Source organism: Dromiciops gliroides, chromosome 2, assembly GCF_019393635.1.
Source record: "Dromiciops gliroides isolate mDroGli1 chromosome 2, mDroGli1.pri, whole genome shotgun sequence".
NCBI classification, from domain to species: domain Eukaryota; kingdom Metazoa; phylum Chordata; class Mammalia; order Microbiotheria; family Microbiotheriidae; genus Dromiciops; species Dromiciops gliroides.
The window spans coordinates 246,977,375-246,991,572 of record NC_057862.1 but is presented as its reverse complement, the minus strand read 5'-3'; the positions used below and the strand labels follow the sequence as shown (position 1 = coordinate 246,991,572).

At 37.7% G+C, this 14,198-nt stretch overlaps 1 protein-coding gene across 1 annotated transcript in view; it reads right to left on the bottom strand.

Moving 5' to 3' along the window:
• The window catches only part of PSMA3 (proteasome 20S subunit alpha 3), a 40,065-nt gene that overhangs the window by 14,497 nt on the left and 11,370 nt on the right, over positions 1-14,198 (bottom strand). Inside the window, exons 4-5 of the mRNA XM_043981542.1 lie at positions 7,311-7,412; positions 7,155-7,228 (exon numbers count right to left, since the gene is read on the bottom strand). Of these exons, the coding sequence (XP_043837477.1) occupies positions 7,155-7,228; positions 7,311-7,412 (176 nt within the window). The remainder of the gene's footprint in view (positions 1-7,154; positions 7,229-7,310; positions 7,413-14,198) is intronic.

The following is a 14,198-nucleotide window of genomic DNA, read 5'->3' as shown; positions in this document are numbered from 1 at the left end:
TAATATTTAAAGACCAACTCAAATACCAAACCTTGCTCCCCTCAGGTCTCTCAAGGCACTTTATTTTTAACATGTCCCTAATGTATTTATATGTCTTGTTTCCCCCTGCAAGACTGAAAACTCCTCATGTAGTTTTTGTATTTCTCAGTACTAAAATGAGGTCTTCCAATCTTAGAGATACATTCCAACATTTTTTCCCAAAATTCTTTTCTAGCACCTTGTCTTCACTGCTAATTCAGAAGTGGCTCATCTAATTATCTAAAAGGCAAGAACCTGGGACATTAATGCACTCCTGGTGGAGTTATGAAGTGATTCAACAATTGTAGAATGTAATTTGGATCCATGCCCAAAGGGATATAAAATTGAGCATATCCTTTAAATCAGCACCACTACTAGATCTGTATCCCAAAAGAGATTTAAAAAAAAAAAAAGGGAAGAAGCCCTACATGTACAAAAATATTTAGAGCAGCTTTTTTTTAATTAATAAAGTATTTTTTCCCATTACATGTAAAGATAGTTCTCAACTTTTGTTTATACAAGCTTTCCAATTTCAGATTTTTCTCCCTCCCTCCCCTCCTCACCCCTCCCCTAGACAGCAGGTAATCTGATATAGGTTATATATAGATAGATAGATAGATGATAGATACACACATATAATAACATTAAACATATTTTTGCATTAGTCATATTATAAGAGAAAAATCAGAGCAATGACAAAAAAACCTCAAAATAGAAAAAATCAGCACCAAAAACAAAAGAAATAGTATGGTTCATTCAGCATCTATACTCCACAGTTTTTGTTTTTGTTTTTCCTGGATTTGGAGATCCTCTTCTATCATGAGTTCCCTGGAACTCTTCTGTACCATTGCATTGGTGAGAAGAATATAGTCCATCACAGTAGATCAACACTCAATGTTGATGATACTGTGTACAATGTTCTTCTGGTTCTGCTCATCTCACTCATCATCAGCTCACGTAAGACCCTCCAGGTTTCTCTGAACTCTTCCTGCTCATCATTTCTTACAGCACAATAGTATTCCATTGTATTCATATACCACAACTTGTCTAGCCATTCCCCAATTGATGGGCATCCCCTCAACTTCCAATTCCTTGCTACCACGTAAAGAGCAGCTATAAATATTTTTGTACATGTGGGTCCCTTTCCCCTTTCCATGATTTCTTTGGGCAAAAGACCCAAAAGTGGTATTGCTGGGTCAAAGGGTATGCACAGCTTTATCGCCCTTTGGGCATAATTCCAAATTGTAGAGCAGCTCTTTTTGTGCTGGCAAAAAAACTGCAAATTGAGGGGATGTTCATTTATTGGGGAATGGCTGAACTGTGCTTTAAGAAATAAGGAGGTGGGGGCAGCTAGATGGCGCAGTGGATAGAGCACCGGCCCTGGAGGCAGGAGTACCTGAGTTCAAATCCGGCCTCAGATACTTAACACTTACTAGCTGTGTGACCCTGGGCAAGTCACTTCACCCCAATTGCCTCACTTAAAAAAAAAAAGAAAGAAGGAGGGGGGCAGCTAGGTGGCGCAGTGGATAGAGCACTGGCCATGGATTCAGGAGGACCTGAGTTCAACTCTAACTTCAGGCACTTGACACTTAACTAGCAGTGTGACCCTGGGCAAGTCACTTAATCCTCACTGCCCCCGCACCGCCCCCTCCCCACAAAATGGTTCTCCAGTAAAGTAAATGCAATAGTGCCATGGCTATAAAGCTGTGCATACCCTTTGACCCACTAATATCACTATTAGGTCTTTTTCCCAAAGAGATCATAAAAAAGAGAAAAGAACCCACACGTATAAAAATATTTATAGCTGCTCTTTTTGTGGTAGCAAGGAGATGCCCATCAATCAGGGAATGGCTGAACAAGTTGTGGTATATGAATGTAAAGGAATACTATTGTGCTATAAGAAACAAGAAACCTGGAAGGACTTACGTGAACTAATGCTGAGTGAGATGAGCAGAACCAGGAGAACATTGTACACAGTATCAACAACATTGTGAGTTGATCAAGTGTGATACACTTGACTCTTCTCAGGGAGAATGGTCCAAGATAGTTCTAAAGGACCCATTAAGGAAAATGCTCTCCAAATCCAGAAAAAAAAAGAACTGTGGAATCTAGATGCAGATTGAACCATACTATTTCTACTTTTTTTGTTTTCGTTTTTTGAGGTTTTCCCCTTTTGCTCTGATTCTTCTTTCACAGCATGACTAATGTAGAAATATGTTTAATGTGATTATACACATGTAACCTATATCAGATTGCTTGCTGTCTTGGGGAGGGGGGAGGGAGTGAGAAAAATTTGAAACTAGAAATCTTATAAAAACAAATGCTGAAAACTATCTCTACATGTAACTTGAAAATAATAAAATACTTTTATGATTAAAAAAAGGGAGGAGGATGGTTTCAGAAAAACCTGGGAACACATATACAAAATGATATAAAGTGACATGAGGAGAACACTGTACAGAGTACTTAATGATGATGATCAACTGTGAAGATCTAGCTATTCTCAGCTATGTTATCTAAAACAATCCCAAAGGACTTATGCTGAAAAATGCTATCCATCTCTAAAAAATGAACTGATGGAGTCTTGAGTTCAGATCAAAACAGACTTGCTAATATGAAGGCATATTTTACATGACTGCATATGTATAATCTACATAAAATTGCTTGCCTTTCTCAGGGAGAAGGAAAGAGAAGGAAGGAGAATTTAGAACTCAAAATTTTGAAGACTGAATGTTAAGAATTATCATGTAACAGGAAAAAAATAAAATGTAAAATTTTCTATGAGTCACTAAGTACTAATGATTAAACTGGCTTACAATTTCTCAAGGAAAAATATTTAAAACACTAAAATTGTAAAACACCAATTGCTTATTCTGGCAGATTTAAAGCTAAGGGAAGAAATAAATTACTGTTATTGCAGACCCCTTCTGATGAGTGAAGAATGAACCTAGTGGTTCCCACTTAAGAAGGAAGAAAGCAATGGAATTTAAGAAATTGTATTCTCTTCATTTGAGATACTAAAAATATTCTTTAAAGCATCCAAAGAATCATGGCTCAGGAATCTCAAAGTCTGTCTTTAGACTATGTAAACTAAAATTAATATGTTCGTCTTTGTCCTAAGAAAGTAGAGGCAGTGTCGCATTGGGCTAAATGAACATGGAAGACCTGTGTTCAAATCCTGACCTTAACACAAACATTAGGGAGGTTGCAATTTGCATTGATAGAGGAAGGACACATGAAATCACAGATGATTCACATATCCTTGGCCTGAGAAGATAGCGAAACCTAAATAGGTCAAAAAACTTTGGAAAAATCTAGAAAATGTGTAGGTTCCAAAATAGAACAGATAAAGCTATGAAAAATTAGGACATTATATTGTATGACTTAAGGAGCATCCAGATTCTAGAAGGAACTCCCAAATATCTTTACAAACTTAAGATGTTCAATTTAAGTTTTTAGTTGAAAAACATCCCTATAAACTCTAGGGTAATTAACCAAAGACATTCACATCTTATTGGCCAACCATCACCAATTCTCTCTTCTATTCCACTCTGTACCTCAAAACTCCTTATTCCCCGCCTTTGCTCCAATCTCTGATGAAGTGGCTCTTCTTGCTAAGGCAAACTCCTCAATTTGGACTCTTAATCCTATTTCCTCTCTCATCTTCAATCTGTCCTTATTCATCTATACTTGTTGCCTCTCATATTTTCTCATCTCCAGTCCGTTCTCCACTTAGCTGTCAAAGTTTTCTTTCTAAAGTTCAAGTACGAGCATGTCACATACATTGCTGCCGCCTCAATAAACTCCAGTGGCTCCCTATCACCTTCAGGATCAAATATAAAAGTCTTTGTTTGATGTTCCAAGTCCCAACCCCCTAACAAACATGGACCTGGTGGAAAAAATGATGACACTGACCTCACTATTCCTTGAACTCCATCTCCAAACTGGATATTTTTTCACCTACCATGCCTCAATTATTCTACCCTGCCTCCTGATTTCCTGGTTTCCTTTAAGTCCCAGTTAAAATTCTACCTCTACAGGAAGACTTTCCCACTCTCTATTTCCTATTTATCCTGTATATAGCTTGTTTATACACTATCTTTTCTTAGGTTTTCTTCTGTAGTATCCCCAGCACTTGGCACACTACTTAGCATGTAACAGGTGTTAAATGTTTTTTGACTGACAACTGTATTTGGCTTCCAAACCCCCATCACTTGGCCAAAATTCCTATATCCCAATAATCTTCTGTCAATCCCCATTCTACTTGACCTTTTTTTTTTTTTTTTTGGCTTCTGACACTGCCAACCACACTCTCTTCCTGGACTCCTTCCTTTGGCTTCTGTGACAATGCTCTTTCTTCATTCTCCTCCTACCTGACTGACTATTCCTTTTCCAGCTTTTTTGAGATATATTTCATCTAGCACTAAGTATGAATGTCCCTCAATGCTCTATCCTGGGTTTTGTCTTTTTCTACATGTTCTCCCTTGGTGATCACATCTATTACCACAGGTTCCATTTTCTCTTCACAGAAGAATCCCAAATATATCCAAACCTAATCTCTTTCCTTAACTCCAGTCCCACACATTACTAACTATCAACACCTAGATATTCTGTAGATAGTTAAAACAAAAGGTGCAAAACAGAAATCCTAATTCCCCCAAATCTATCTCACTTCCAAACTTTCCTGCTTCTATTGAAAGTAGCAATGTTTTGGCTAATATGAAAAAAAAGAAAAGGAGGTGCTGGAGGGGATGTTGAAAAATTGGGAGACTAATGCACTGTTGGTGCAGTTGTGAACTGATACAACCATTCTGGAGAACAACCTGGTACTGTCCAAAGGACTATAAAACTGTGTGTACCCATTAATACTACTACCAGGTCTATACCCCAAAGAGATCAAAGAAAAGAGAAAAGGACCCACATGTACAAACATATAGCAGCTTTTTGTGGTAGCAAAGAATTAGAAATGAGGGAATGCCCATCAATTGGGGAATGCCTGAACAAGTTTTAGTATATAATTGTAATGGAATACTCTTGTGTTCTAAGAAATGACAAAGGGGATGTTTTCATAAAAACTTGGGAAGACTGAATTGCTGCAAAGTAAAATGAGCAGAACTAGAACACTATACATGGTAACAGCACTATTTTGACAGTAATAAACTGTGAAAGACTTAGCTACTCCAATCAATACAATGATCCATGGTAATTTCAAAGAACTCATGATGAAGAATGCTATCTACTGCCAAATTAAAAATGATGACCTCTGAGTACTCAGTGCAGACTGAAGTATATTTTTTCTTGCTTTTTCCATCTTTTTTTTGCCTTTTGGGGGGGGGGGCAAACATAAAAATATGTTTTGCATGACTTCATATGTATAATGGGTACTGTATCTCTTGCCTTCTCAATGGGTAGAAAAGGGAGGAGAAAGGGAGAGGAACTGGAAGTGAAAACAATTTTTTTTTAAATTTAAAAAACATCACTCCTGTCACCCATATGGACAACTTCAGTCATCCTTGACTCCTTTCTCCTCCATTCTTAATATCTTATGAGTTACCAAGTCTTGTTGATTTTACCTCTACCCCATTTATGTCAATTCATACAGAATCTACCTAGTTCAGGTCTTTATCACTTTTCACATGAACTATTGCAAGTCTCCCAATTCCCTCCAGTGTTATCTTCTCTATAATCCCTCTTCTATGAAGTTGCCAAATAAATATCCCTAAAACAGAGGTCCTACTTTGTCACTCTCCCAATTCAAAACAAAACAAAACAAAATAACCTTCAGTGGATCCCTACTGCATATAGGATAAAATACAAAAACTTCAGCTGGCCATTTAAAGTTAACAATATAGCTCCTACCTACTATTTGAGTCTTAGTTCTTATTACTATCCTTCATGGACTCTGTCCTGGTCAAATTGGCTTTTAGCTGTTTGTTCTCTTTGTGAAACACTTCATCTCTGCATTTGCACAGATCATCCTCACCTTTGCCTCAGAGAATACCTAACTTTTTTCAAAGCACAACTCAGCTGCCATCCATGGGAGGCCTTTCCTGATCCTTTCAGGTATCACTGCTCTTGAAATTACTTTGTATATGTCCTGAATTTATTTATATGTATATTTATTATCCACTCCTTCCTCTCCCCCATCCTGGTAGAACATAAACTCCTTGAGAGGAGGGAGTATTGTGTTTGACGACTTTATATTACCAGTGCCTTATATACAATGGGTGTTTCATGTTTACTGAATTGATAGTCTGAACCTAACATTGTAAGAACTGAAGTAAGAGAAATTTTTGAATGGGAATACAGAGAACTGTTTGGGGAAGGGATTATTAAGTGTGCAGAGATGTAACAAGAGGAATGCTATCAAGAACCATGAGTAAGTACATAGAAGGAAAGTAACAGAGGGAACACCAAAAGATGAAAAGACGTCTAGCAAAACCAAATTTGCCTAAGGAAATTTACTTTGAGTCAATCCTGAATCCAAAAAAGTTTTTTTTTTTTTTTAAAGGACAGGAGACTCTCATCTTTCCTAAATGGTACAGATGACTATGGTAGGAATCTAGAGAGAACTAAGTCCAGCTAAAAGATTACAAGGAAACTACAGCTCACTTACTCACTCTTGGTGTAAATTAACTGGTCAAACCATTCTGGAAAGCAAAATGTAATTGCTAGCCAAATAACATCTGTCCATATCCTCTGACCCAGAGATCTCAGATGGAGGCAGATGCCCCAAGAAGATCAAAGATAGAAAAGAAAGGTCTCATATAGGCATTATCTTCAACTCCTCAATGTGGCCATTTTAATCTCCACAACACCCTTTTCATCTAAACCCTTCTCTTTACTCCATCACCTTCAGGCCCCTGTCAACTCTTACCTGGATTAATGCCGACAGTACAACTGATCTTCCTATCTCCACAAACTAATCAATCCTCCACCCAGCTGCCAAAGTGATTTTTCTCAAGCACAGACCTGACCATGTCAAACTCAAAAGGTTCCTTATGGCCTCTATTATCAAATAAACTATAGTTTTCTCTTGACATCTAGATGGTATCAATCATCTAATTATAAGATGCCAGTTTAGAACTACATAAGCTTAGTCATTTAAGGACATTTTACTGAATAAAATTTCATACCTGCAACCAAAAGGTCTGACAGCACTGTAGAGTGTGTAAGCATGTACATACATGGCTACTCTGTCTGCAAGGTGCTAGAAAAGAAAAAGATGAAAAGAAGTTACTAAATAAGTTAATTTTACTAAAGTTCAACTATTATTTCAAAATTTCATTTACCTTTAGTGGAATATTATAGCCATAGTTAGATCTGAAGTTGGAAGCTTCTTCTCTAGCTATGTCTGCTAAAGAACGAGCATCTGCTAGCAGACCTGCTACTGCCTGAAATAAAGAGAAGTGTTAACTTTAATTCTTTTTTTTTTTTTTTTGGTGGGGCAATGAGGGTTAAGTGACTTGCCCGGGTCACATAGCTAGTAAGTGTCAAGTGTCTGAGGCCAGAATTTGAACTCAGGTCCTCCTGAATCCAGGACCAGTGCTTTATCCACTGCACTACCTAGCTGCCCTCGAAGTGTTAACTTTAAAAGAAAAAGGTGTTTATCACAAATCAAAAAAGGTATACAATCATGCTAACAGCATAATAATAATAATAGCATAATAAACAAGTTTAGTCAATGAGAAAGGGCATTAAAACTTTAGTGGGGGCAGCTAGGTGGCACAGAGGATAAAGCATTGGCCCTGGATTCAGCAAGACCTGAGTTCAAATCTGGCCTTAGACACTTGACACTTACTAGCTGTGTGACACCAGGCAAGTCACTTGACCCTCATTGTCCTCCCCCCCCCCAAAACCCACACAAAATAAATAAATTTTAGTGAATTTTCTTAAGCCCATAAAATAGTTCTGTAATGCATGTTGGTACTTAGAATATGGGTTTGTTTGATCTGGGAATTCATACACTTTGAAGTATAATTTTAAAATTTTGTTCAATATTCAAATTCAAAAGAAGCTTGAAAGTAGTCTACATTTCCAATCTTGCTACATTTGTTAAAAAAGCATGCAAAGCCAAATCATCTTTATTGATGTTTGATTCCAAAATGCTGTGAGATTATTAAACGAAAAAATCTTAAACCACCTGTTTTGATTCCTGCTAGAAAAATGAATAGGAATGTGAACCTAAGAAATGACAAACCACAAACTCATTCAGTTTTGTGAGATTTTAGAGATTTAAAAGGAAGAAAAGGAAAGACAGGGAGAGAGAAAGAGACAGAAACATAGAAACACACACTCTTCTTATTTACAAGACCTGACCTGCCAAGAAAAACACAAGAACTATATGACCAAAACTACAAAACACTTTTCACACAAAACCAGATCTAAATAATTAGAAAAATATTAATTGTTGCTCATGGGTAGGCCAAGCCAATATAATAAAAATGACAGTCCTACCTAAGTTTATTTATTTAGTGCTATACCAATCAAACTACCAAAAAATATTTTATAGATCTAGAAAAAATAATAACAAAGTTTATCTGGAAAAACAAAAGTTCAAGGATATCATGGGAATCAATGAAAAAAATTATAAAAGAAGGTGGTCTAGTAGTATCAGATCTCAAACTGTATTATAAAGCAGTAATTATCAAAAACAATCTGAGCACTGGCCCTGTAGTCAGGAGGACCTGAGTTCAAATCCGGCCTCAGACACTTGACAGTTACTAGCTGTGTGATCCTGGGCAAGTCACTTAACCCCAATTGCCTCACCAAAAAACAAACAAACAAAAAAACCGGGGCAGCTAGGTGGTGCAGTGAAGAAAGCACCGGCTCTGGATTCAGGAGGACCTGAGTTCAAATCTCACCTCAGACACTTGACACTTACTAACTGTGTGACCCTGGGCAAGTCACTTAGTCCCCACTGCCCCACCAATAAAAACACCCCCCCACACACACACACACCCCAATCTGGTACTGGCTAAGAAATAGAGTTCAATCAGTCAAATAGAACAGGTACAAATTACACTGTAGTAAATAACTGTAGTAACCTAGTTTTTGATAAACCCAAAGATCCAAACTTTTGGAACACAAATTCATTATTTGACAAAAACTGCTGGGAAAACCGGAAAACAGTATGGCAGAAACTAGGTATAGACCAACATCTCACACCATCCACTAAAATAAGATCAAAATGGGTACATGATTTACACATAAAGGATGATACCACAAGCAAATTAAGAGAGGATGGAATCATTTATCTGTCAGATTTATGGGCAGAGGACGAATTTAGGACCAAAGAAGATATAGAGAGTAAAACAAAATGTAAAATAGATCATTTTGATTATATCAAACTAAAAAGGTTTTGCACCAAAAAAACCCAAGATTACAAGGGAAGCAGAAAACTGGAAAAGAATTTTTGAGGCAAATATCTCTGATAAAGGCCTCATTTCTCAAATATAGAGAACTGAGTCAAATTTATAAAAATACAAGCCATTCCCCAATTGATAAATGGTCAAAGGATATGAACAGGCAGTTTTCAGACAAAGAAATCAAAGCTATCTATAATCATATTAAAAACTGCTCTGGGGCAGCTAGGTGGCGCAGTGGATAAAGCACTGGCACTGGATTCAAGAGGACCTGAGTTCAAATCAGTCTTCAGACATTTGACACTTACTAGTTGTGTGACCCTGGGCAAGTCACTTAATCCTCACTGCTCTGCAAAACAAAAACAAAAAAACAAAAAAAACTGCTCTAGATCACTATTGATTAGAGAAATGCAAATTAAAACAACTCTAAGGTATCACCTCACACCTACCAGAGGAAAATATTGGATGTTGGAGGATGTGGGAAAGCTGGGATGCTAATCCACTGTTGGTGGAGTTGTGAATAAATCCAAAAGGCTATAGAACTGTGTATACTCTTTGATCCAGCAATACCACTGCTGGGTTTATATCCCAATGACATCCCCCAAAAGAGTAAAAGACCTATTTGTACAAAAATATTTAGAGCAGCTCTTTTTGTGGTGGCTAAGGATTGGAAATCAAAGGAATGCCCATCAATTGGGGAATGGCTAAACAAGCTGTTGTAGAAGATGGTGATGGAATATTCTTGTGCTATAAGAAATGACAAGCAGGATGATTTCAGAAAGGTCTGGAAAGACTTGTATGAACTGATGTATAGTGACAAGAGCAGAACCAGGAGAACGTTGTGCAGAGACAGCAATGTTGTTTGATGAAGAACTCTGAAGGACTTGGCTATTCTCAGCAATGCAATGATCCAAATAGACCAAAAAGACCAATAGTCCAAAGGACTATTGATGAAGCATACTATCTATTCCCAGGGAAGGAAATGATATTGATGGAACACAGACCGAAACATGCTATTTTTCACTTTCTTTTGTTTTTTAACTTTTATTCAAGTTTTTGTTACAAAATGACTAATGTGGTAATGTTTTACATAATCATACATGTATAATCTATATCAAATTGCTTACTGCCTCAGGGATGGGGGGAGGGAAGGGAGAGAGGGATAAATATTGGAACCCAAGGGGCAGCTAGGTGGCACAGTGGATAGAGCACCAGCCCTGGATTCAGGAGTACCTAAGTTCAAATCCGGCCTCGGACCCTTGACACTTACTAGCTGTGTGACCCTGGGCAAGTCACTTCACCCCAACTGCCTCACCAAAAAAAAAAAAAGTTTGGAACCTAAAACTATAAATAAAACTGTTTATTACTTTAAAAATAATTTTTAAAAAATATTTACAAGGCCTGGAAGAACTTACTTAAGCTTCTTCTCTGGTTAATGCAATACTTTGGGTCCTTTTGTTACCTGCTATACCATAAACCATTATGCTCTCTAACATTAAAGAAAGGGTACTCAATTTCTTTGGTGATTGGTGCAATTTTAGTTCCTCAAACTGTGGGTTAGGACTGAGGAAAAATGGTATAAAGACAGGCAATGCTCCTTGATCCTCTCTCTTCACAAACCATAAACTATAAATGTCAAGCATATTTGAACATAAAGTTTCATATGATACATTAGTCCCCTAATCTTTAACCTTCAAGTAAGAGTGAAAGGGAGGGGGGAGGGAGAGAGGGAGAAGAACGTGTGTATGGAAATGCTATAAGCCTTCAATTATTAGCATAGATATGGAATGTAATATTCAAGGTATTATTTTTTCAAACAAATAAAGTTTAATATAATGCTAATAAAATGAAAAAATAGTCTCCTGTGGGTCCCTAGTACCTCTAGGATAAAACACTAATTATTCAACCTGTCATTTATACAATATGGCTCCCACTTATATTTCCAGACTTTTTTCATTTTAGTCCCTCTTGCTACTCCTTGAATTTGATGCGTCATCTCCCAACTTTGTCTTTGCACAGGCTATACTATATGCCTAGAATGCACTCCTATTTTTTGCCTCTTAGAATCCCTAGTTCCCTTCAAGTTCGGCCCAGGTAACACTTCTCAAGCTAAGTTTTTTCCTGATCCTCTTCAGCTGTTAGTGCCATTTGGGGGTGGGGGTGGAAGAGGGCAGGGCAATGAGGGTTAAGTGACTTGCCCAGGGTCATACAGCTAGTGTCAAGTGTCTGAGGCTAGATTTGAACTCAGGTCCTCCTGAATCCAGGGCTGGTGCTTTATCCACTGCTCCACCTAGCTGCCCCTGTTAGTGCCTTTTAACTCCTACAAATATTTTGTATTTACTTGTCTACGTATATTTTATATTTCTCCCAGGAAAATGTAAGCTTTTGGAGGGCAGGAACCATTTGGTTTTTTTCTTTGTATCACCAATGCCCCATATATTGTAAACATATAAGTGTTTGATGAATTAAATTGAATTTTATAACAGGATGTTCTAAAATCCAGTTTCCTATCTTACAGTATAATGAATAATAACTTTTTTCTAATAATTTAGGGTCACTTTTATGTCAAGTTATTGTGTTGTAGGTATGGCTCTATCTATTGCCTATTCAAGCCCATCTCTGATTAAAGGCAACCTGGGATCTCAAATGCTTTGCTAGCAGGGGTCAAATTTTGGTAGAACCTATACTAAGGTGGGAAGGCCTGAAATTCAGCATGAGCCTAAATGTGCCTATCATCTAAAGTCTAGAGAGAAGCTCATCTCCAGAATGTTGGCCAGAAAATAACAAAACTTTTTTGGCTGCTGAAATTTACAAAAACTACATACTATGGAGATGGGATAGAAGGGAACACTCACATAATTTCTTAGTATTAAGTTGCAGCTTTAAAAGATGCACATAGAGGGGGCAGCTAGGTGGCACAGTGGATAGAGCACTGGCCCTGGATTCAGGAGTACCTGAGTTCAAATCCGGCCTCAGACACTTAACACTTACTAGCTGTGTGCCCCTGGGCAAGTCACTTAACCCTAACTGCCTCACTAAAAAAAAAAAAAAAAAAAGATGCAGATAGTGTGGGCATCGAAATAATGTTGAAGGGACAAAGATCCTTTCCTGCCTCCCTATCTTGCTTTCTCAAAAAAAGAAAAGAAAAAAAAAACCAATATCAGTTTTGGTTTGATCATTTGTGTCTCACACAAGGTGGACTGAAGGATATGCAACCATATGACTTCCAGGAAAGCATAATACTGACAGTGTAGGGGCCAAATTTTAATTGGGGAATGTTAGCTAGGTGGCTTGCTGCAATATTGGGGCAAGGAAGGAGACCAACAACCTCCCTCAAAAACAGAACAGGGTTTATTAACAAGAACGAAAAACACAAGCAAGATCAGTAGAATTAAGGGAAAAGAAAAAAATGGGGGAAGGGAAATGATACAACCTGAATAACACCACCGCCCAGCGATCAGCTGAGAATACACGGCTGTGTCCGGTTGCTTTCCAGCTTCAAGCTAGCATGGCAAAACTCCTCCCTTCTCCTTCCCAGCAGACCCCCAGGCTGATCACACATAGCCCCAAGCCAATTGGCTGGCAGCCCTGACTGACAGTCACATGACTGCCCTCACTGGGCTTCCAGTGATTATAATTTTGCTAGGCCCATGTAGGCGGAGCACCCTGCCATTGTGGAGGCATGGTGCCTGAGCCCCAGGCCAGTGCAAGTGCCGGGGTTTTTTTTTTTAATTCTAGCCAAAAGAAGGGGTCATAAAAACCTCAAATAACAATTAATTCTTTACAACAGTTTTCTAAAAGTATTTTCCTTACTCTCCAGAAAATCATCAATTTTGTTGTTATTGACATTCTTTAGTTCATTGTTAATGTTTAAAGATTTATCTATACCACAAAAACACCATGGGCACTTTATCAACCACACCCACTCATTTATGTACTGTTTCTTCATGGGATTTGGAGAAGTGTTCTTTTTACCATTTCAAATATTGTGCTAGTATTTTTCAGGAAGGCTTTACTCCTAAATCTACAAATTCTGAAACCACCAGAAGATGACACTTCTGCAAACATGACACCAGGCTAAAATGTTCAGTAAACCTTCGTTTAACATTTGAAGAGAATTCTAGGCAACAATTAAAACTACATATTTAATATAAACTGTCTTCTATAGCAGCTACATGATCAACTTTTCTCATAAAATTTTTGTAATAACATTCTGAGTAATATCTTTTTTTTTTTTGCTGGGCAATGGGGGTTAAGTGACTTGTCCAGGGTCACACAGCTAGTAAGTGTCAAGTGTCTGAGGCCGGATTTGAACTCAGGTACTCCTGAATCCAGGGCTGGTGTTTTATCCACTGCGCCACCTAGCTGCCCCCCTGAGTAATATCTTAAACCAAATACCGGGTAAATGAGGCAAGATTAGCAGGAAGGAAGATAATTCATCTCAAGATGGGTTCTACAATTACCTGGTAATAGGAACAATTTTGTTATTTCCAGCTAAGCCTGTGTTTCCAAAATGATCTTCAGAAAAGATACAAAAAGGTGGTAGAACAAATAAGAAACACCGCAAAGTGAGTTTCTACAATTACCTAATAACAGTACTGTTTTGCTATCTCTGGCTAGGCCTATGTTTCTAAAATAATTTTCCATGAAGCTATTACAAGATGGTAGAATCAATAAGAGATAAATAAAAACTTTTCTTTCTCTATACATAAGCATTCTAGATGTGAATTCAGGTAAGAGTTCTAATCACTGCTTCCTTAGAAGCTGTATAACTTAAAAAGTAATTTTACCCTTGAACCCTCGTTCACTCATCTA